General features: G+C 35.7%; 1 protein-coding gene across 3 annotated transcripts in view; it reads left to right on the top strand.

Moving 5' to 3' along the window:
- Window positions 1-8,309: 8,309 nt before the first annotated feature.
- LOC143856918 (bromo-adjacent homology (BAH) domain-containing protein) overlaps window positions 8,310-24,544 on the top strand; it is a 32,532-nt gene continuing 16,297 nt past the window's right edge. For 2 of the 3 annotated variants that reach the window (XM_077367169.1, XM_077367171.1), the window contains exons 1-4: window positions 8,310-8,667; window positions 13,453-13,515; window positions 18,423-19,199; window positions 19,798-19,932. In XM_077367169.1, coding sequence (XP_077223284.1) covers window positions 8,332-8,667; window positions 13,453-13,515; window positions 18,423-19,199; window positions 19,798-19,932 — 1,311 coding nt within the window. In that variant the 5' untranslated portion in view covers window positions 8,310-8,331. The remainder of the gene's footprint in view (window positions 8,668-13,452; window positions 13,516-18,422; window positions 19,200-19,797; window positions 19,933-24,544) is intronic. The other variant, XM_077367170.1, reaches the window with a different exon arrangement.

Genomic DNA, 24,544 nt, shown 5'->3' with positions numbered 1-24,544 from the left:
ACCATTTTATGATGGAAGTAATTTGTGGCCAAAAGGTAAATATCCATTGCTATATGTAATTGGAGATGGAGAAGATGACATTTTTTTGCCAAAGATCAAAGCACACGTTAAGAAGAGTTGTGCCTGAATGCATTAGTTTCTATTCATTAAAAGCAAAATATGCTGAAAGGATAATGAACTAAATGCAATGATTAAAAAAAAAAGACATGCCGAAGGACATATGATTGACCGTTTAGAGGGAGACCAATCGATCTAGTGTACGTCTGATTGCCCAAACGAGGAAAGCTCTCAAAAGATTGAAGTTGTACCTGATTGTCTTGTATGACTGCCTAGATCAATAGATACTTCTGATCTTCATCGTAATAGAAGATTACTCTACTTTTGATAAGTGACTAAACTATTTTGTAAAAATTGAATTAAATGACTATAGATAAACTATCCCCATGTATGTATGAAACTACATAAAAAAAGCGATAAAATAAAATACCTCATCTCTCAAAGTGTGAGCTAGAGCCAGGAATCCTCAATCTTTTCTCCTCATGCGATGAGACTCTCACTTCAATTACTTATCCGTCTCATCACTTCAATTACTTATTTGATGGATCAAATGCTAGCACAGAAGATGGAAAGAAACAATGTATAGTGCTTGTCGAGTACATCGAACTTAAGTTTAGAACCTTTCTAGCCAATTCCAATAAATTGTATTCTCTTAGATTGAATCTTCTTCTTTTGTCACGATGTATTAGTGTTTTTCATTTTTCAACTTCTTCTCTGTACGTGCTTAGAATTGTTCTCCATACAGGCTCTAGGATGTAGGGATGAAATTAGGTTTTTCCTTCATGGGAAAATTTGGATCTAGAATAGGCTAAAGGGTGAAATCAATGGTCTGGATCAATTATGGCTATTTTTTTCATTTAAACTAAAATTAGGGTATGAGATTAAAAATGGTGTGTTGCATGGATATACATCTCATATAGGGCATGTTTATCATGTTTCTGTAGTTAAAAAAACACCTCAAGTGATGTGAAATCATAATATGATCGGGTTTTTTTCATTAAATTTGATGTTTATCACAATCTTGGCTGACCGAGTGACACATGGCTAATCGGTCTACATCAAGCCAATTAGTTAAGACATTTGGTGATTGATCGAATGGACTACACCTTCATATTTTCTTTTTAGGGTTTTTGGGTTTCTAGGCTTTATCGCAGTCCTTAGTGTTCTACGTATTTTTAAAATATTTTTGGGTGTGCCATTTGAATTCACTGGGCATTTTATAAATGATAATTGGTTTTAAGGATCTTGTCTTATCTTTGAGACTTACACCCTGTCAGGTTTTCAATTCTCATCCCATTACAAACACATTCAACATCGGTCCCTAGGGCCACAAGTGTCAGGTTAATTGAGGAAAAATGAGGTTTCTGCATCTATCCCTCTTCAACCTAGACTATAACACGATTGTAGGACAAAGACTCACAGCAATATCATTTTTTTGCCATATCCGACCCTATCTAGGATTCATTAATCATTGGGCCAGGTTTCAAATACTTCACTTTGACACCACTTACCCACTAGGGGAGAAGGGTGTTTATTGGTTAGCAATCATTTAATGGTGGGGTCAATGGGACTGTAGAAATAAGAGATTTGTTCCTAGGGTGCATGATGAGCACATGTATGTGTGAATCTTAGGTAGCAAAGCATGCATTTTTCGTATTTAGAATAGTGCTACTTAAGGTATTTTCTTTGTTTTTGTGTTTCAGGTTTGATTCTGGAATTCCACAGAAAATGGAGCGAAGGAGATGAAATTCCAAAGAAAATTTAATTCAAATCCAAGAGGGCACCCACCTTGGCCGATTTCAACTTCAAATTATTAATTGAAATTGGAGAGCTTAAGGGGTCCGAATTTGATATCAACACTCCCCTCCATCTTGTTTTTAAGTTTTCCGAATTGAGAGCTTAAGGGGATCAAATTTGATATTTGAACACCCCCCCATACTTGGCCGAATTCACTCCCTAACTTAATGGCGTTTTTCTCCTACTTTATAGGGTGAAAAAGGGGATCAAAATTGATATTCACACACCCCTACAACTCATTGGCCGACTTCAACATACACTAATTGGAATTGAAGCAAAAGGGAATTGAAATTGATATGCACACCCACTCCCATCCAAAATGTTTTGTGCTCCCTTATATAGTTGGCATTTTCTTTCCTACTTTGTAGGGTGAAAACGTTTTTCACCTACTTTGTAGGAATTTGAATTAATTTGATTGGTGGACAATTCCCAAGATCGTTGGCAATCAAGAGATATATTTTGAAAGAGAAGAAAAGGAAAGAAGGTGTATGCGATAAAGAAAGAAGTGAAATCACGCCAACTCGCATACCCTCCCTGCTTTTTCTCTTCATCGTTTTTTTTTCACTTTCTCGTTTTCTCTCTGTTCTGTTTTTTTTGTCCTATTTTATCTCACTTTTCTCGCACAACTTTATCTCATAGATCTCTCCCTTTTCAAGAGTTGATCTCAGCCATCCATATGCCAATCTAAGTGATAAGAAAGAAAACAAATAAGAGGGAGAATGCGTAAAGGAGATGGGTGGCAAAAATAAAGGAGAAAAGAGAGGATGGAAATTACGGATATCTCTTGCTTGCACTCTTGAATATATCTAATATCTATCTTTCTAATATAATAAGGAGGGAGGGGGGTTTAATGTTCACTGCCCTTGTGGCAGCCCTCCCCTTCCTCCATTCACATTTTTTTGACTTTTTTTAGACAAAGGCACCCATTCAACCCACATATTTGCAATACTACCCCCTCCTTTATGCTTCTTCACAAAGGCACCCATGAGGGCTACATAATTACAATCCTACCCCCTCCTTTATGCTTTTTAGCAAAGGCACCCATTAAAGCCACATAATTTCGATCCCCATCTATGCTTTTTTTTTTTTTAAATCTATAGGGTGATCTTAACCATCAGATTTAAGAGGAGCAGCATATTATGGAAACCTCTATAGATTGGAGGGCTAGGATCAGCCTATAGAAATGATTTTTGGGGCACAGCCTATTGATGTTGTGTTCCATCACATGGATGGTTTGGATCAACCTATGCTGTGGTCCGTATAGTTCTTTATTGGCCCATGCATCGCACGGAGTTTTTTACCAGTATACTATATAGCAGAAGAGAAAATGAGAGAATTTTTGAATTTTTCGTACAATTACACATAACTTTTTTGACTTTTTTTAACAAAGGCACCCATTCAACCCACATATTTTCAATCCTACCCCCTCCTCTATGCTTCTTAACAAAGACCCCCATTAAAGCCACATAATTTAAATCCTACCCCCCTCCTTTATGCTTTTGTAATTAAAAAAAATGGACATTTTTGCTTCGCAAAATTACAGATTGGGTGTATCTGTTACATAATACTACGGATTTTTGTGAACATATTACATAATACTACTGATTCAGGACGGCTTTCAAAATATTGATGAATTTCTGGCACTTTAAGAGGAACAACATATTATGGAAACTTCTATAGATTGGGGGGCTGGGATCAGCCTATGGAAATGATTTTATGGGCACAGCCTATTTCTGTTGTGTTCCACCACATGGACAGTTTGGATCAACCTATGATGTCGTCCTTACAGTTCTTTGTCGGCCCGTGCATCGCACATGATTTTTTACTAGTATACTACAAAACAGAAGAGAAAAGGAGAGAATTATTTGAATTACTCCCAAAATTCCATGAGAATTAAACATAACTTTTTTGACTTGTTTTAATAAAGGCACTCATTCAACCCACATATTTTCAATCCTACCCCCTCCTTTATGCTTTTTAACAAAGGCACCCATTAAAACCACATAATTTCAATCCTACCACAAAGGCAACCCACACACACACACACACACACACACACACATATATATATATATATATATATATATATATATATATATATATATATATATATATATATATATACTAGTAAAAAAACCCCGTGCTATGCATGGGCCGACAAAGAACTGTACGGACCACATCATAGGTTGATCCAAGCGTCCATGTGATGGAACACAACATCAATAGGTGTCACCCATAAAATCATATTTCCATAGGCTGATCCTAGCCCTCCAATATATAGAGGTTTCCATAATTAAAAAAGCATAAAGGTGGGGGGTTGGATTGAAATTATGTGGCTTTAATGAGTGCCTTTGTTAAAAAGCATAAAGGAGGGAGTAGGATTGAAAATATGTGGGTTGAATGGGTGGCTTTGTTAAAAAAAGTCAAAAAAAAGTGATGTGTAATTCTCATAGAATTTTGGGAGAAATTCAAATAAGTCTCTCATTTTCTCTTCTGCTATATAGATATAAGTATATACTAGGAAAAAATCCCGTGCGATGCACGGGCCGACAAAGAACTCTACGGACCACATCATAGGTTGATCCAAACTGACCATGTGATGGAACACAACATCAATAGGTTGTGCCCGTAAAATCATTTCCATAGGCTGATCCTAGCCCTCCAATCTATAGAGGTTTCAATAATATGTTGTTCCTCTTAAATCGGATGGTTAAGATCACCCTATAGATTTTTTTATGAAAAAAGCATAAAGGAGGATGGTAGGATTGAAATTATGTGGCTTTAATGGGTGCCTTTGTTAAAAAGCATAAATGAGGGGGTAGGATTGAAAATATGTGAGTTGAATGGGTGCCTTTGTTAAAAAAAGTCAAAAAAAGTGATGTGTAATTCTCATAGAATTTTGGGAGAAATTCAAATAATTCTCTTATTTTCTCTTCTACTATATAGATACTAGTAAAAAACCCCGTGCGATGCACGGGCCGACAAAAAACTGTTCGGATCACATCATAGGTTGATCCAAACTGTCCATGTGATGGAACACAACATCAATAGGTTGTGCCCCAAAAATCATTTCCATAGGCTGATCCTAGCTCTCCAATCTATAGAGGTTTCCATAATATGTTGTTCCTCTTAAATCGGATGATTAAGATCACCCTATAGATTTTTTATTAAAAAAGCATAAAGGAGGGGGAGTAAGATTGAAATTACGTGGCTTTCATGGGTGCCTTTGTTAAAAAGCATAAAGGAGGGGTAAGGATTGAAATTATGTCGCTTTAATGGGTGCCTTTGTTAAAAAGCATAAAGGAGGGGGTAGGATTGAAAATATGTGGGTTGAATGGGTGCCTTTGTTAAAAAAAGTCAAAAAAAAGTGATGCGTAATTCTCATAGAATTTTGAAATAATTCAAAAAATTCTCTCATTTTCTCTTTTGCTATATATATATATATATATATATATATATATATATATATAAAGCAAGGGGGGACGTTTTTTTTTGGTGTGTACATGGACGATTTTTTTTTTGTAGAGAAGGAAGAATCATCATCTTTGTATTGCTTTTCTTCATTAAAATTGTATTGAACCATTAGATCAAGAAGTTGGAATAAAAGTTTGGATGCACTTTAAATTCAGGGAAGTTTCTTCTAATTATTTGCAATATTCTTTGAATGTCTTCATTATTAATTATCTCTTTTTCTTTAAATTTTTCCATAAGTAGCTAACTTTTATTAAATTAGGGTTTAGATGAACCCATAAAGAAGAATAAAATTTGATAGTTTGTAATCCAATGCTTTAGATTAAATCTCGAAGAAATTTTTTTTAATATACAAGGGTTATAAATTCGAACTTCAAATCATACATGCCATTGATATTCTTTCGCATGTATGATTTTTTATGACATTTTATAAGGGCTTGTACACTCAATTGAATTGAACGGTGTATTTAATGTATTACTCATGGGAAATAACATCCATTGATCTTATTTTTCATTGATCGAATTTGTCATATACATAATTCAATTCAATTAAAGAGTAGAGTGTGATCAAATTAATAATTTTACAAACCATCGATTTGATTCAACTTTATGGTAGATTCTATCCCTAGGTAGTTTCTTAAGTGTTTTATCAAATCAAATTTTAGTTGTGTTAGTTTCGCGATCGAATTAGTATATCAATTTAGAGGTTCAAAATTTGCTTTAATAAATTTTAAATTTTCTTTTAGAATAGATAATTAGTGATTTGTTTTCAAGTAATTTGGTACACTCTGCCTAAGTCAAGAATTTGGATTGCTCTCTTTCTTGTGTTTGACCCGTAACTACACACGACCCGTGCACTTGCGGTTTACTATTAGCTTTTCCATTTAAAAAGACTAACCGGTGTATATATAAAAGATGTATGTACTTCCTCTTATTATGTTCTTGACTTGTGTACTAGACGATGTAATTACTTTTAGTCATGAGGTTTACCAATGCAAGTGTGATACTTATGTGCTCTACATACACTAGATAATTTTGATTTTTTTTCCCTCACAAGAAAAAAACTTAATATCAATATGTTTTGAACTTTTACTTAATTTGTTATTCTTGGAAATGAAAACCCTAAGAGAATTGTTATAATAAATTCTAAGAGACTTGGTGATAGAAACAACCTAGAGCTCTGAGATGAAACTTTACAACCGCTATGCATGTGCTTAAGTCTCAAAATATAATATAAAACCATCCTCTATGATAAACTTCATTGTGCCCATGGTCAGAAAAATCTTCTTCTTCTTCCTTGTCAGAAGAAGGGAGTGCATGTTTATACCTTAAAAATGTTGTCTGTGTAAGTGTTGGAACTACAATAGACTGTTAAATTGATATATGGTCCCTTTTTCTTCCCTGAGCCACCCCCTTGTGGTGTACAAAATAAGGGTGCAACTCGGGTCAGGTTGAGGCTAACCTGACCCAACCCAAGGAACCCATTTTTCCAGCCCAATCTGACCCAACCCGAGTTCAACCCTCAACCCGACACAACCCAAGGAACCCATTTTTCCAGCCCAACCTGACCCAACCCGTGGAACAATTTCCTCAACCCGACCCAACCCGATTTCAATATTTAATCGTGTTTAGACCATCTACATATGTTGGCCCCCCTTGTACTTCTGCTGCCAGTATTTTTCCTCAAAAAATATGCACAAATGTCATATAATTCATCTAATTAAGACACTAATGGATCCAATATAGAAAGTAAAAAATGAAGGGTCAATGTTATAGTGATGCACTAGTTTCTAATTAAGACACTAATGTATACAATATAGAAAGTCAAAAATTAGATGCATAAATGTAGATTGATTTTTGGGGAAAACAGAAAGAGCCGAGCGGTATTTGGGTCTTTTTGACTTTCCTCAAAAGTCTTAACTATTAAAAGTCTAAAAGTGAAAGACCAAAAGTCTAAAACTGTAAATATAACTAAAATTTGAAAAAATATAAAAAAAAGCTTAACAGAAAATGGTTGGGCTATAATTCGGGTTGGGTTGCCTGCTACCCCAACCTGATCCAAAACAATTTTTGTCGGGCCATAAATTTCCAGCCCGGAGAAATTCCACCCAACCTGCCCTAAAATTGGGTTGAACCCGTCGTGTTCGGATTGAACCCGACCCGAGTTGCACCCTGAGTAAAAAAGGTAGTGATAGTCATAAATAATAGTTAGATACACTAAAGGGGGTGGCCCAGGGAAGAAAGGCGGACGAACATATTATCACTTCAAATAATTTAATGGAGCAGTTGGCCATTTATGTTTCAACCATCTCTTAACTGTACGACATGGCTACCGTTCAAGAATTTTGCACACGTGTATCGTCAAGATTGCAACTGACTAAGAGACCGCTTCCCAAATCGAGCGGTGAGTATTGGTCCACGCGTACGACTATACGAGACACGCGCCGTGAGCAGAACAAACGTACTCCAGATACAGTGGCAATTACGTTATTTATTTAACAAACAAACCTATTTCTGAAAACCCTCTTCTATGTAAAACTTCTTTCCTACTCGCCTGTAAAAGCGTAAAAAACGAAAGAGTACTGATAAATTCGTATCTCAAGTAGGATCATTCGCTCCCCTTATGACGTGAATTGTCGATTGTGGCAGACTTTAACTCTTTTAAGCTTCAAATCACGTTCAAAGGGATACGAATTATCCTACAAGGGGAGCGAATTTATAATCTTCCAAACGAAAATTCCCCATAATTTTTAATTGATTTGCTTCCCACGATCTTTAATTGGACGATAAGGACACCAAATATGATATTTTGTACACATGTACCGTAAAGATCGCAGCTGAATGAGAGGATCGTCGCGAATCGAACGATGCGTATTGATCCAGGCGTACGGAACACTTACAGTGGCAGCTACGTTATATATTTAAAAAACAAGGGCATTTCTAAAATATCTCATCTATATAAATCACTTTAGACTCATCACTAAAATCGTAAAAAAGGGTTTAGAAATGGGAAAAAGGCGGTTTATCTCAATGAGCGATGACGAGGAAGAAGAAGGAGAAGTTCCTCCTCGTATTCCTCCTCTTACTTCATTAGCTGAAGAGAAGAAGAAGAAAAAGAAAAACATTGAAGAGGAAGAGAAAGAAAGTAGAAAGAAGAAGAGTAAGAAGAGAAAAGATTCGGAGTCTGAAAAGGAAGAAGAAGAAGAGAAAGAAGAGAAGGAGGAAGAAGTAGTGTTAGAAGACGCAAAACCTATCGGAGAGATTGTTAAAGCTTCTGGAAAAGGAAGAGGGAAGAAGAATCATTATACAGCATTTGAGTATGATGGAAATCGATTTGAACTCGTAAGCATTTTGCTCTTTTTTACATTTGTTCTTTCGTTTATTTTTATTTTTTTATGTTTTTTGGGGGAGTAATGGGGAAATGCCAATGAAATTTTCTGAAATTAGCGTTTCTGATTTTTTTTTTATTACTGATTTTAGGTATGGGGGAATTTTACTGAAATTTTAAGAAATTAGGGTTTGGTTGGATTTTTTTTTGTTCTGCTATATAGGGTTTGATTTGTGCATTTTTTTGTGTGCTTATTTTAGTTGTTGAGATGAGAAACTGGGGTTACTGTTTGGGATTTAGTATTAGAATGTGGAATTTCTTTCATATTATTGTGTTGGGGGAAGCTTTTGGAAATGGTTTCATTTTGGAAGACTGATGGTTTTTAGGGCATTTTTTGTCGCTTTGTGGAGGAATGGAGGAATTTCATTGAAATTTGGGGTTGATTGGTTGGATTGTTTTTGTGCTATCATATGGTTTGATTTGTGTATTTGATGTTATTTTTGTTTCACTTATTTTAGTTTTTGAGATGAGAAACAGGGGTTAGTGTTTTTGATTTTGTATGAGAATGTGGAATTTCTTTCATAATATTGGGTTGGAGAGAACTTTTGGAAATGGTGCTCTAGGGCATTTTGGAAGGCTGATGGTTTTAGTGTTTTTTTGTTATTCACTACATAATAAATGACTAGGAGGAAGAAGAAGCTTATATGTTAATTGAGATTAGAAACTGGGCTTACTATTTTTGATTTAGTAACAGAATGTAGAATTTCAGATTGTATATTGTAGAATTTCAGAAGGTTTTTGATTTAGTATCAGAGGGCGAGCCTTTGCGCAATGGCAAGGTTGCTCCATCGTGACCTCACCAGGTGTCACGGGTTCGAGTCACGGAAACAGCCTCTCTGCAAAGCAGGGGTAGCTGGGTAAGGCTGCGTACATCTAGCCCTCCCCAGACCCCGTAATGGTGGGAGCCTCGTGCAACCGGCCTCTCTTTTATCAGAATGTAGAATTTCAAAAAAAAAAAAAATGCAGGTTGGGGAGAACTTTTGTATATGGCGCTCTAGGGCATTTTGGAAGGCTGATAGCTTATGTTTTTAGGGTTTTCTTTATTCTTTGCTACTTGACAATGACTAGGGGGAAGAAGAACCTTATATGTAAATTGAGATGAGAAACCGAACTAAGTGTTTTTGATTGAGTATCAAAATGTGGAATTTCTTTCATAACATTGCGTTGGGGAGAACTTTTGGAAATGGTGCTCTAGGGCATTTTGGTTGGCTGATGGTTTTAGGGTTTTCCTTTTTCTTCACTACATCAAGATGACTACGGGGAATAAAAAGCTTATGTGTAATTTGAGATGAGAAACTGGACTTACTGTTTATGATTTAGTATCAGAATGTGGAATTTCTTCCATACTATTGAGTTGGGGAGAACTTTTGGAAATGGTGCTCTAGGGAATTTTGGAAGGCTGATGGTTTTATCAGTTGGGATGTAATGACATTGTCATATGAGTTCTGGTTTGGAAGTGCCTGTGGGTGAGGAGGCCATTGGCTCTCTTGCAGCTCTTAGGCGAAGTGGCTTGCTTAATGGTACTGTTATAGTTAATCAAGTCAATGATGAGGATGTTTTGTCACAAGCTTAGAGATATGAGCCTCCCAAATGTATTGAAAAGTTGGCATCTAAGCATGACTTGGAGTGATTGTAACCAATTCACTTCCGGATGCGATTCGGTCTTAGGACAAACATTGGGGTTATTACCAATGATTAAAAATCTACCAAAAAGGTTCCTCTTTCTTTCTCTTGTCTTCTTGTTTGAACTTTTTAAGAAGTGGTTTGTCTATGACTACAAAGAAAAGGCAATAAAATATAAGGCTAAGAAAATATGGGATGACGGGAAGGGAATGGAATGGGATGTCATATGTCTAGGAAGTGGTCGAGGCTCGAGGGCATGTGAATCTATTTATAAAGTCAAAAAGGAGTTTATTGGGGAAATTTGTTTTAGGATGGGAAATGGAGTAAACATAAGTTTTGGGAGGATATTTGTTTGGTAAATTCGCTTTATGCCAAACATACCCGAGCCTCTTTAGATTAGCAAAGAAAGAAAATTCAAGGTTGTGGATTTCTATGAGGATGGGAGGAGGGTAGCGTGGGGATGAGAATTCTATATAAAGCCAAAGGATGAGGAAATTAATAGAGCCTTATTAACCGATTTTGCTTCTTAGAGAACTCTTTTGTATCTTCGGTGGAGGAAGCTAAAATTTCTTGGGCACCGATTCCTTTAGGATTGTCATTGTGAGTCCTTTAAAGTGCCAACAGGTGAAGCTATGATTTGGCCGACACTTTGAATTTATTGTCGACACGTGTCCTGCTGTGTCCGACATGACACACGTGTCCACTCGTGTCGACACTCCTTTGGACACTTTTAAATGTATTGCTAGGAGTGTTAGAGTTAATGTGCGTGTGTGGACTCCTATTTATGTAATAATCAATAATTTTATGTGTATGTGCGTGTCACCATTTCTAGATGTTTAGATCTTGCCATGTCAGACAACTCATATCCGCGGCAAAACTCGACACATGAATCCGTATCGACAAATTATGATTATATATACTTTCTATTTTTGCTGTGTCCCCGTTTCTAAATTTTGGGGGTTTGCTATGTCGGACACTCCGTGTCAGTGTCGACACGTGACAATCGAGTCTGTGTCCACAAGTCATTGGGTTGAAGCAGCTATGATCTTTGCGAAGATGAGGAAGAAGAGATGAAGAGATGAGAAAGAAGAAGAGAAAAGAAGTTTAGGAGAATAGGGTTCGTGAGAGTTGCCTCCCTATGTGAAGACGTACCACTTTTATAATATTCACTATACTTTCAAAAATGGCAAAGATGACCGTAATGAGGGTTTTGAATGAAAAGTATGACGCTATAAAGGGCTACATGACGCCATTCAAAATAAAAATAAAAATGGAGGACTACATGAATAAACACCTCTAAAATGCTACTAATTTTGGCACTCCCCATGGTGAATAAATGTTGAGCATTTGCAGCTTAGAGGAAAGTGACTGATGTTGAAGCTTTTAAGGTCTTTAGTGACGATATCACCATATCCTTTAGAAAATTACTTATGGTCCTTCTACAATTTGTTCATTTTCTAAAGACTCTTAATTGGAATCAAGAAACTAGCCTAGGTACCTTTAATCTTACTATAACCAATTAGCTACCAATTAGGAAACTTACTTTGAAATTAAAATCCCTTCCCAACATATAAACATAACATGGAAACTTCACTCACACTCAAAACCTATGAAAATTTGAAGTGGTCCCTTTTTGTCACTTATGTTACATGTCATCACCCCATGTCATACATTTCTAAATGATTCCAATCAATATTGATATTGGTACTTCCATCGATAATAATTACTCAAAGATATTAAGGATGTCAATTATGTTACATGACATCACCCCATGCCATACATTTCTAAATGATTCCAATCAATATTGATATTGGTACTCCCATCGATAATAATTACACAAAAATATTAAGGACACCGGAGATGGTCCCCATCCCATATTCAATATGAATACATGGTCAAGACGAAAACAATGTAAGCTTAACAGAGGACAAACTAATTCCAGGAAGAGTCATCAAGGATAAGAGCAATCCAAGATGAATACATGGTCAAGACAAAAAACAAAGGACAAAGTAATTTCAGGAAGACTCATCAAGGATAAGAGCAATCTGGGATAAGGTCTTATTTAGTTAGGACACTCTTTTCCTGCAGCCAAACTAGCCCTCTTTTTATTACATTTTCATTTTTTTAGATTGTTGTCATGATTATATTCGTTTCTCTGTAAATGTTTTCAAATTACATGCATTTATTTTTTTGTTGAAGCTTGAATATTCATTTATTTTACTCAATAACCTACAATTTGTACACTTTCTAAAGACTCTTAATTGGAATTAAGAAACTGGCCTAGATACCCATTCTCTTACTAAAACCAATAAGCTCCCAATTGGGAAACTTACTTTGAAAACAAAATCCCCTCAACATATAAACGTAACATGGGAACTTAACTCACACTCAAAACCTATGAAAAATTGAAGTGGGCCTTTTTGTCACTTATGTTACATGACATCACCCCACCTCATACATGTCTAAATGATTCCAATCAATATTGATATTGGTATTACCATCGATAACAATTACTCCAAAATATTGAGGACACCGGAGATGGTCTTCAAGATGAATTGAATACATGATCAAGATGAAAACAATGTAAGCTAGAAGAGTCATCAAGGATAAGAGCAATCCAAGATGAATACATGGTCAAGACAAAAAAAACAGAGGACAAACTAATTCCAGGAAGAGTCGTCAAGGATAAGAGCTATCAGGGATAAGGTCTTATTTAGTTAGGAAAATCTTTTCCTGCCGCCAAGTAGCCCTCTTTTTATTGCATTTTCATTTTTTAGATTTTGTCATGATTATATTCGTTTGTCTGTAAATCTTTCAAAATACATGCTTTTATCTTCTGGTTGAAGCTTGATATTCCTTTATTTTACTCAGTAATCTTTTATTTTTGATGGAAATGGCTTTATTTTTATAATCGTTCAGGTACCTTTTTAGGCCTTTTTCTTTGCTATGTGCTATGAATTCATTAACTATTGAAGATAAGTTTGAATTCTAGCCTAGAGTTTGCACTGATCATTACTTTCTTCATCAAGGAGGAATATTTAAAGTTAAAGATTTCATTCCTTATTTTTTTTTTCATTTTTTTTCATTTGCAGTTTTTTTTTTTTTTTTTCTTGCAGGAGGACCCTGTACTTCTGACTCCTGAGGACAAAGGCCAGAAACCTTATGTTGCAATAATAAAGGTTGCCGTTTCTTTATTCTTTTTTATTTATTTCCATTAATCATAACATCCCCTTCAATATTTGTTTGTTTCTTATTTGTTTGTTCTTCTTGATATGCATCTTTTGTTTCTTTTTTTTCAAACAGGTAATATATTAAAATGGAGAACTACAACAAATAGGGTACAAATTTGGTTTGTGACTCTTTGATTGTCCCTATGATGCGTCCGACACTAGAACTTTTGAGTATAGGCTTGTGTCAACACGTACCAACATGAACACGGAGAAGGACACATTCCAACTATTTTTTAAATATTTCCTCTCTAGCTACTCCTGTCTTTTTCTTCTTCGTTGGAAACTACAAACAATAGAAACCTGCATTAATAAAAGAATAGTTACTGCCGTAAAAAAGAGCTCCAAGATAAGAACATCCAAAAGAGCAGTAAAGAAATGTTCTCTTTTTCTATTTTGGCTGATGGCTTTGCTCTTTTTCTGATTTGGTTTCTGTCTTTTGCTCTTTTTCTGATTTGGCTGCATGCTTTTGTTCTTTATTTCTGATTTAACTGCAGGCTTTCGCTCCTTTTTTGTTTAGACTGCCACCTATGAAAAAATGTATACTTTTTCCTTAAAACCTAATTTTTTTCTCTTTAAATTTCTTACCGGAAAAGTAAAAGATGGCTTTTACATATCCCTATCGCACTGGTGGTAGGAGTCTTGAATTTTGGGGGCTAGCGTAGTAGTGGTGTTTTGGTGGGCTCATGCTCTTTTTTCATTTAATCAAGAATGTATTTATTATCTTGCTAGTTGATCTCTATACATAATAAATGTGTATCTATTCATCTAACCAAGAAGGTTTAAATATTTCAAAAAATATCAAGTAGGTATATATATCTTGCTAGCTGATCTCTATTCAAAATAACTCGAGATGAGATGTCAACACTCCCTTGTTTTCATATTTGTATTCCCTTGTGTCACTCCTTTGTTTTCATATTCCCACTCCCTTGTGTGTGTTTGTGTATATATTTTTTTTAACCCAGAATTTATCTATGGTTAATCTAGAAAACCAGGGCAGCACCTTAAATTTTATTAATGAGAATAAAAGAAACAAGAGGAGGACAATAGAACCTTGCCTCTAACCCGTAATACCTCTCACACATGTTCCCGTTTTTTTAATTTTGGAGGACTCCCGTTCCCGACAGTCCGTGTCTATCTCAACATTCGACATTCGTACCCGTGTCCACAAATCAGAGTATTGTCCAACACTCCAACTCCAACATGTAACCGTGTTCTTGTGTTTAAATTTTGCGGGGTTCCCGTGCTCGACAGTCCGTATCTGTCCCGACACTCTTGTCCGTGTCCACAAATTATTGTATTGTTCCACCTGGGAAAGTCTAAACGCAGGAATATATCCCTTATGGTTGTACTTCTGGGTTAAGAGATGTAATTCATTATATATGGAATGCTAAAATGGATATGGAGGGTTAAAATACCACATAAACATGTATGATAGTCTAATACCTAAACAAGGTATATTGTCAAAAATATAGAATCTGAGAATATATGGAAGCATCTCATCTCATCTTCATGATTTTTTGGACAAAATATTATTTATAGTAAGTTGGCTACTGATATTTGCACTACTATGTTTTAATAATTACACAAACTCAGCTGACTTTTCTTTTCTAAATGGCTTCTAAGTTCTAACAGATTTTTGGGAGCATACAATAACTTTTGACAGCTATTTAAATAATAAAAGACGAGATGAGTTAGTGCAATTTTAAAAACATGGTAGTGTCGATATCATTAGCAAATAATTATTATCTAAATTTAAATTGGAGACTTGCGTATTCTTGGTCATGATCAATGAATAGAAAATATTGCTTACTATTTTACATTCTCAACTCAACTAAGCCTTTGTCCCAAACTAGTTGGGGTCTGCTAATGAATCCTTCAGACAATTTTCATGAAGAAGGTGAAAGAATCTACCCAGCTCATTTTAAATAAGTCTTATCATGACAGTAGTTGGGTTCGTCTACATGGATCATTTTCTTCCATTCTTTCCTATCCAAGGTCATGTTCTCTGTTATGTTCCTAGCCATCAAATCTTTCCTCACTGTTTATACCCAAGTTGTTTTCGGTCTGCCCTTACCTCATTTAATCCATCAACATGGCACGACACTTCTTCTCAGTGGAGCATCCAAAGGCCTACTTGGCACGAGTCTTTCCTCACTGTTCTTACTATTTTACATTGTTTACTTTTTTTTTTAATTAAGAAAAGGTAATGCTTTATAGTTTCATTTATACATGACACCATGACACGATGGTTCTGCAATTTTCCTGATATACATAAAGCTTTGAATTCGTATATAACCTCTTTGTTCTTACTAACAGGAGAATAATTTCAAGACATTGGTCCTAAATGAATTATATACCAAAATCAGTAAATGTGAGTCTTAACCCCAACCAATGAATGAGGGCTGTTGAATGGAATGGTGTTCCACTTAAGAATACGGTTGGACCCTTATTGGATAAAATTCAAATAAACAAATCAATACTAAAAAGACACTATTTTTCTTAAGAAACATAAACTACCTGGAACAATTTAAAAGTGAGGTGATGTTAATGAATAAAATAGTTTATAGGACATTTGTTAAATTTGACAATGCCATGATTTCAATGATATGGCACCCATATCTGCTCAGAGTCGTGTGATTTTCTTAATGGTCTGGGTTTGCATAAAAATGTAACTCGAACCCCATATTTTCATTTTTTTATCACTTCATACATCATATTTCCTCAGTTTTTGTTTGAGATTAGGGTTGTGTGACCAAATCGCGTCATCGCCTACTAAATAAAGCGCCAAAAACACGGTTAAAGTGCGAATCGGTGGATCAAAATTTGCAGCTGGGGAGTAGCTTGATTTAGGCCTAGTTACAAATACCACTATTATTAAAAAAGAGGAAACTGTTGGTGAGCTAGCTTGCCCAATCACATGGGTCCCACATTTTGGGGAGTGATCCAAACCATTCATTTGCAAGGCCTTATCATAGATAGGGGGTGTACCAAAAATCAGCTCCATAGGATCATCCTAACCCCTCCATTTGTGGAGGACAAAAATGGGGCAGATTTGTGTCTGTCCATTTTTGTCCTCCACAAATGGAGGGGTTAGGATGATCCTATGGAGCTGATTTTTGGTACACCCCCCATCTATGTAAGGGACTTTCAAATGAATGGTTTGGATCATCCTAACAAAGTAGGCCCCCATGTGATTGGGCAAGCTAGCTCACCATAAGTTTGGTGAGCTTAAGCTCACCAACAGTTTCCTCATTAAAAAAAATCATTAATTATTCCATTTTCATGAATTTTCCATGAATTCTGGTATTATTGAATAGTTAGCCAATTTCTAGAATAATGAGCAAACTTTTCGAAAAAATCATGTTAAATTCGCAATTACTTCAAATATCTGTTAAAAAAAAATCATGAATCCAAACTTAGTGACTACGTAGTTTGAATTTTGATTAATTATAGATATGGGGACTATTCCGGAAAAAAATGCCAGGTAAAGATGCCTCAATAAACTATGTTTAAGTGGTGCAATCGAGATTGTTTACGAGGCGAAGATATGGGAATGTAAGGGGAAGGGCCTTTAAGGTGGTAGCACTGTTGAATCAAAATGCAGTGTTTTTGTAATGAAAGACATACTCACCTTAAAAGGAAGCCTCATTCTTCGAATTCTATGGAAAAGAGCCCTTTTGTTGGATTGTTAGAATCATCCAAACCATGTGATATATTTGGGAGTGGCCCATGTATAGCAAGTTCCACTGTGTGTGTGGGTTGCTGTGTGTAATCCACATGGTTTGATCTGTTGCACCCTGATATAGATCTGGACTCTTCCATTTAAGGACCATTTCTGAGCCTTAATACTAATTGCATTAGCTGGTAAAGTAATCCATATGAATGCACATGCATGTTTCTACCAGGGTTATAAATTTCCACCCAAATCAACAGGAAACAATCAAAATGTTTATGTTTCCATCCCTACCGAAATGCATACCGAAACCGAAACCCGCATCGAAACCAAAATCGTATGTATGCTAGTGGTAGACTATATTAGTATGTATTGCATAATAGTGGTATACTATATTAGTATATATTGTATAATTATATTTATATGAATTGCATGTGAAATGTGGTATATGTATTATATATACATATTCTTATGAATTACATGTGAAATATGGTATGTACTGAATTGTCAGACATGCCTTGTCCCACATGTCATTACATTTTTGCTTCTGTTAAGCCATTGGTTGTCTTGCTTATGTAATGGTTTTCAAGAGTGTATTTGTGCTTATTACAGCATTTCCTGAAGTTTCATCTTAAATATATATCATTTGCATGTGTTTCCATACATTTTTCGAGATTTTACGGTATTTCCACCAAAATTTCCGACCTAAATTGAAACTTTTATGTTTTCGTGACAGCCGAAGCCGAAACCTGGTATCTTTCTTTCTTTCTTTTTTGAATGGTAAAACCTTGGTTTCTTCATGCACATGTCTGCAAGATTTTATTCTATACTTGTACTATTCCTTTTCTCAGTTCACTTGATTTCTTGATCCTAGTATAAATGAGGAAACTATGCATGTGAAATTATTCATTGGAAATTTTCAGTTAGTTTGAAAAATGTATTCTGACAATGTAATGATTGCAATCTCTGTCAGAGATTTATCCTCCGGCTCAAACTCATTGTTGCCATGATATGTTCACTTATATTATGTTTGCCAATCTCATTGTCGGCTGAATGGTCTGTATAAGCCTGTTGGGAAGATACTGTGTGTACTACTTTTCTTTGATATAATTTTTTACCTCTATTTTGTAACCTTCTGTTCTACAAGGTTGTTCACTGGTTTATTCATCTATAATGGGGTCAGATTTCCTTTTCGCAGGATATAACACAGGCTAGAGATGGGAGTATGATGGTTACTGGACAGTGGTTTTATCGTCCCGAGGAAGCCGAGAAAAAGGCCGGTGGAAGTTGGGAAGCAATTGATACAAGGGAGCTATTTTATAGTTTCCATCGAGATGACGTGCCAGCTGAATCTGTAATGCACAAGTGTGTGGTGCATTTTGTTCCTTTACACAAGCAGCTCCCAATTCGTTCACAACATCCGGGATTTGTTGTGAGAAAAGTTTATGATACTGTTGAGAGAAAACTTTGGAAACTAACTGACAAAGATTATGAGGACAGCAAACAACATGAAATTAATCTGCTTGTTCAGAAGACTCGAGATCGTTTAGGGGAACTTCCGGATATTGAGGCCGAAGATGGGCCCAATACTCAAGACGATCAATTGAAAAATAAACGGGAACTTAGAAAGAAAAACATGCCAAACATTGATGTTTCAAGGGACGATGAGGCAACCATCAAATCCCCACGGCTAATGAAAGGTGAAACACCAGGGAGCTGTACAGGTGGTGATGCTTCTGTGTTTTATACTATCTTGGAAAACTTCAAAGCATTAACTGGAGATATGTACCGTGATAGATGGTTAGAGAAGCTTCTTCTAGGAATTCAGTTTGTGTTCAATCCAAAAGAAAATAGTCAGAAAAATGATAAAGAAAAGGTTGGGTCCACTCTTGTTGACAATAGTGCAACTTGCAAGAGCAGTTCAGATATGGCGGATAACTCTCAAGAAAAGAGCCTCAAGGTAGGTGGCACATATGTTCCTCCCAAGTATAGCATCTTTTTTCAGAGGTAGTTGATTTATTGATACTGATTTTATGCCGTTAATATTGATTTTTTGCGTAGTTAAAATTTGTTGGGCATACAAATTCCTTCCCTTGTATGTATCCATGTCTTTTGTTTTTTCAATTTTCTGGTATGGCAGGTGCATCTAGATGATCTGTGTGGAAAGTTGTCAACATTTCTTAATAATTTCTACAGTTATCATATTTGACACGGATCATAGGCATAATGCTCATCGCATGCCATTAGCATAGCTCTGATCTCATTGTATCTGTGCCAACACGTTTATGGGTTAGATTGTAATGTTCATGCATTTGGTGAATCCTGTTGTTCATTTTTTTGTTTTTGGTTGTCTTATCTTGTTCTGGTGGAAATGGAAACTTTTGATTTTGAGTTTGACGAGGCAAAATCTGTAGTTCTGTTGTACAAGGTTGTTATCTCAAATTATCCTGCACTGATTTCGGCTTCATGAAGAAATACTCTGCTAGAGTATGTTATGCTTTGTGTTACCGTTTCGGAAAATTCTATAAAAGGTTACACTAATTTTATTGTGTTTCTAGGATTCTGGAAACATTTGCTGGCCTGATACTGCCGTCACAGCTGTAGTTGCTCTTGAAGAGGCTTCTCATGTTGCTCTTGGTATAGATTTTCAGAAGTATAACCAAAAGATGCGGCAGTTGAACTACAACCTCAGTGTATGTAGGCCGTGTACCTTTGACTTTGTACTTTGTTTTCTTTTATCTGAGAAATGCCCATATTATTCTTCCTCCAGTGATTGTTTTGATAGGATCTATATTGAAAATAATAGCAAACCTAGGAATTAGAAGACTTGCATTCACTGATTTCTATTTCAGATTGACCTGAATCAATAGGGATAGATGTATTGAGGAAATGAAATTGTAGTTCTATTAATATGTACACATTTAATTTACATGTACCTTTATTTGTTATTGCTATTTCAATTCTTATTATAACTACACTCGTCTCTCTGTGGGACATTGTACAAGTGTCATTAATTCCACATGTACTTGCCTCAAAACCTTCTTCCGACTTTATTCCAGTTTTAAGTTCATGAGTAAACCATTCAATCATTATCCGAATATCACCACTACTATTATCTTTAGCTGGAAATACGGGCTATATACTAGTAACAGATCATGCCTTCTGCATTATTCTGATCTGCATTTCATTCATATAGCTGCATGACGTTGTTGTTATGTAATTTATAAGCTGTTGATGGGGAATTTAAAAATTTTCTGCTCAAGATCTGTAAGACTAAAATATATTTACAAATTTTTGAAACATCACATTCAATTGCTTATGTTCGTTCATAATCCTTAAAGCTTTGGGTGCTGAATTCGGTATTTTATTTTTAATATTTTAAATAAGTTATATTTGTGTGCAGTGACTGGTACAAACTAAATTAATCTTTCTCTGTATTAATCTTAATATCATATAACTACAATTAATATGCTCGGAAAGGGTTTCTACTATTTCTATTTGTGTGCACAGTATTTCATTAGCATTCGTCTACTCACAGTAATCAGGCATCTTTCCCCCACAGAATGATTCGTAGAAGCAAATGAAGAGCATCTTCTCAAAACAGAAAACATGGCTAGTTTTTGGTTGGTTAGGTCCTTATTTTGATCTCCTTTTGATAACCCATTTTTTGTTGTTTGATAAGACAAATACCTATGATTTGTGGACACGGGCACGAATGTCACGTGTCGACTCGACGGCAAACTCCAAAAAGTTAGAAACGGGGACACAAATAAAATAGAAAGTACATATAATCATGATTTGTCGGCACGGATTTTTTTTCGCATTTCAACATGTATACGAGGTATCTGACTTGACAACCCCTACAAAGCTAGAAATAGTGTCACACTCATACACATGCATTCATATAAAGTTACTGACACTTCTAGCAGTACATTTAAATACATTTAAAAGTGTAAAGGAGTGTCGGCACCTGTGGACACAAGTGTTGTGTCGGACACGACATGTGTGTCGGCAATAAATTCAAAGTGTTGGCCAAATCATAGAAAAACGGAAAGCGAATAATTGTAGGCGTTGTTAAAATCGTACGATCTATGATTTGAATTGTACGATTCAAATCAAATCGTGGGTTGAACGAATCAAATCGGAAGGAAGAATCGTTTTTGGTAAAAATCGTATGATTCAAATACGATTCGACTCTGAATCGTGCGATTTTTATGATTTTCACGTTTTGTTTTTTACGATTTTTACAATTCTATCTGTTTTGGATTTTGAGAAGTGATTGTGATTTCAATATGAAAATCATTTAAATATACTTTGTTTATTGCTGGTATTTCTTTGTATGATGATTAATTCTATGATAATTATTATAGAATTGAGTATATGCTTTGATTACTGTTGTGATAACTTATATGATGAATATAGTTTGTTCTTTGTTTAGTGATTTATTTTACGATGAATATGGTTTTGCTTTGGATTTCTAATCATGGAATTTTATATTTAGTTTAATAGTTTTGATTGAAAAATAGATAATTACACATTTTATTCTTATGATTTTTTATTTTTTTATTTTTTAATATGTTTTCTCATTTTTTATATAAATCTGAAATTTTTTTATGATTTACGGTTCGAACCCTCTTACGATTTACGATTCGATTTCGATTTTCAAAACCTTGATTGTAGGACCATACGGAAAAGATGAGAAATCCAACTTGTTCTCTGTGCCTTAATTGTAATGTTTAGATTTTTTATGATTCCATTGATCTTATATAATCTAAGTTTCATGATTGGCAATCAACTGTGTATGGGAAACTTTGGGATTTAAATAGAAAATTGTACTCCCCTTTCTTGTCTTGAGTAAGGATGCTTGCATTAATTTTTCAGATCTTGATACCTTCTTAAGTTCTTTGTTAGTTTAACATGACAACTTACAGAAGCCAAGTTGCTCACAAAATTAGTGTGTTGAATTATAGACACTTATTGTTACTGCTTGATCAATTCCTTTTCCACCCAGTGATATTTGGGAAATTTTTTTTTTTTTTTTCTGAAAGATAACAACCAAATTTATTGATACTGAAAACCCATAACACAAAGCTCTTTCAATGCTGGGGACGAGTCATCCCCACATGTAATCAACAAGCAAAATCCCTACCCCATACAAAACACAGCAACACTTTGGATCCAACCGGCGCTCAACTCCACTGCCCAAGCAAAACCCACCTCAAGAGAACTAAAATCCAGTTGAGTTACCAACCAGCAACCTCGAGAACATGATAGAAACATTCATATCTGTAGCTTTCAGTGAATATGGATAGCCTTGGTTACACCATTCTCTCTTAGAAAATTTTCACCCTCCTTGATCCGCCCTAGCTTCCGGTTCCCTTCTTGTTTCCACTTATGGACCAATACTTACCACCAGTCCTTCCATCCCACCACCGTCTTTAGGGAGTTTGTCCTCCTTCTCATTGGCTGACCTTTGGTGATGGATCTCTAGTTTGATTATCCGGACAAGGTCTTTGATCTTGGCAATGATGATTGACATCATCCAAGGGCCAAGATCCAATAATCTTGTTTGTAGCCCATGCTATCACATTAGTAGAATCATCTTCAATAACCAGGGGTACACTCTTTGCACTAGTAAACCCCCAAAGTCTGAAAAGAAGGGCTTTAGCTTCAGCCTCATTTGCATCACATTCTTTGGCTGGGCCTGAGAATGACATCACCAAACTTCCACTACAATCACGAATGATTTAGCCAATACCTGCCCGACCCGGGTTTCCTTAAGAGCCCCCATCAAAATTTAATTTCAGCCACCCAACTGGTGGACGCCTCTATTTTGGGGCGATCTTATGAGTCATTTTCTTTTCAGCCACAATCGTTTGCTGCATTCTAAGGATGCCTCCCACATTGTATCTGTAACGACCCATTCTGATGGGTCGCTACGAACAACTCAACCTGCTAAAATCACCATTTTTTTTTAACATGCTAAACACCATAAATCTGTCATCCACAATATTATTCCAAATAGAAATAGTTTTAACAACAACTAATTAAAAAAAATTATAGCTAGTATGAAACCCAACATAAATTCAAAGTCTCCAAAACAAACATATGAAACCCCACTAGCAAAAGAAGTAAAATCCAGGGAAGTTGACGGATGTCGTCGTCTCCCTCTTCTTTACTATTTATTTTTTTGACCCACTCCTTGGACTCAAGTTTCCTCATTTACGAACGCTCCCTCTTGCACGTTCTCCATACCTGGTGGGGAAAAAATTGGGTTACACAACAGTTTGTGATAGAGAAGATACCAGTATTGGTTACCAATTAAGACAACAGATTTAAACAAATGTGCATATGCTAGAATCAACAAACAAAGATAAATAATAGAAATGAATGTTGAGTAGAGACATGTTGGAAACAGTAAATCCATAAGGCACAAGAATCAATTAAGGATAGTTAAAACTATAAGAACGGAATAGAAATCGAACTTTAGCATCATAAAGAAATCTGAAATTTATTTACTACATTTTTGGTTTATCATTCTTGACATGTCTTTTAACCAAAGACACTCCAGCTCCCATTAGCTTGTTGTCTCTTTACCCACACGGTCCATTCTGCAGAGACGTTTTTCGATAGATCATACCGCCTAGAGACTTATAGTCTTCATAGGATTCCAACATCAACGAGGGGGTTGTGCGATCCTCCCAAATTGTATTTTTATTTATTTATCTTAATTTTCAGGCATGGCTCTAAGGCCTCCCATCACCTTTCCCCATTTTCGTCTTCATTTATTCTTTCATGTATTTCTTTCTTTGTCTTCTTAATCTTTCCGTATACTTAAACGAGGGTGGTTATTGGGTTCACGTCTTAATAAGCAATTAAAATTCTAGATGACATATGGTTGAACAATTTAAATTCTAGACGAAAAGTAAATAACATCTAACACCACACACAAGTCTCTATCACTATTGAATTAATTGAAATATCATACTAATGAGGTCTAGCTATCACCTGCCTTTAAACTTACGAATGTTGAGAACGTAACGGTCCCTGTTAGGGAGTGGAGTGAAGCAGTCCTGAAGTCAAATAGTAGAGTGTAACAGTGTGAGTTTAATTAAATCTAAATTTTCCACACACCCACACACTCTCTACATAATGCAGTCCCATTTTGGGGAACAACCAAGCACACAGGTGGAACAACACTGCTGCCCTGTTTTTGGCCACACAAAGCTTGCACACAAGACACCACTTGCTGCCCTGGTTTGGGCACAAAAATACACCTACATAATACACTAACTGCTGCCCAGA

Source organism: Tasmannia lanceolata, unplaced genomic scaffold (assembly GCF_043159265.1).
Source record: "Tasmannia lanceolata isolate RefF3 unplaced genomic scaffold, GAP_Taslan_0.1 ptg000024l, whole genome shotgun sequence".
NCBI lineage: Eukaryota > Viridiplantae > Streptophyta > Magnoliopsida > Canellales > Winteraceae > Tasmannia > Tasmannia lanceolata.
This window is presented reverse-complemented; position numbering and strand designations above follow the sequence as displayed.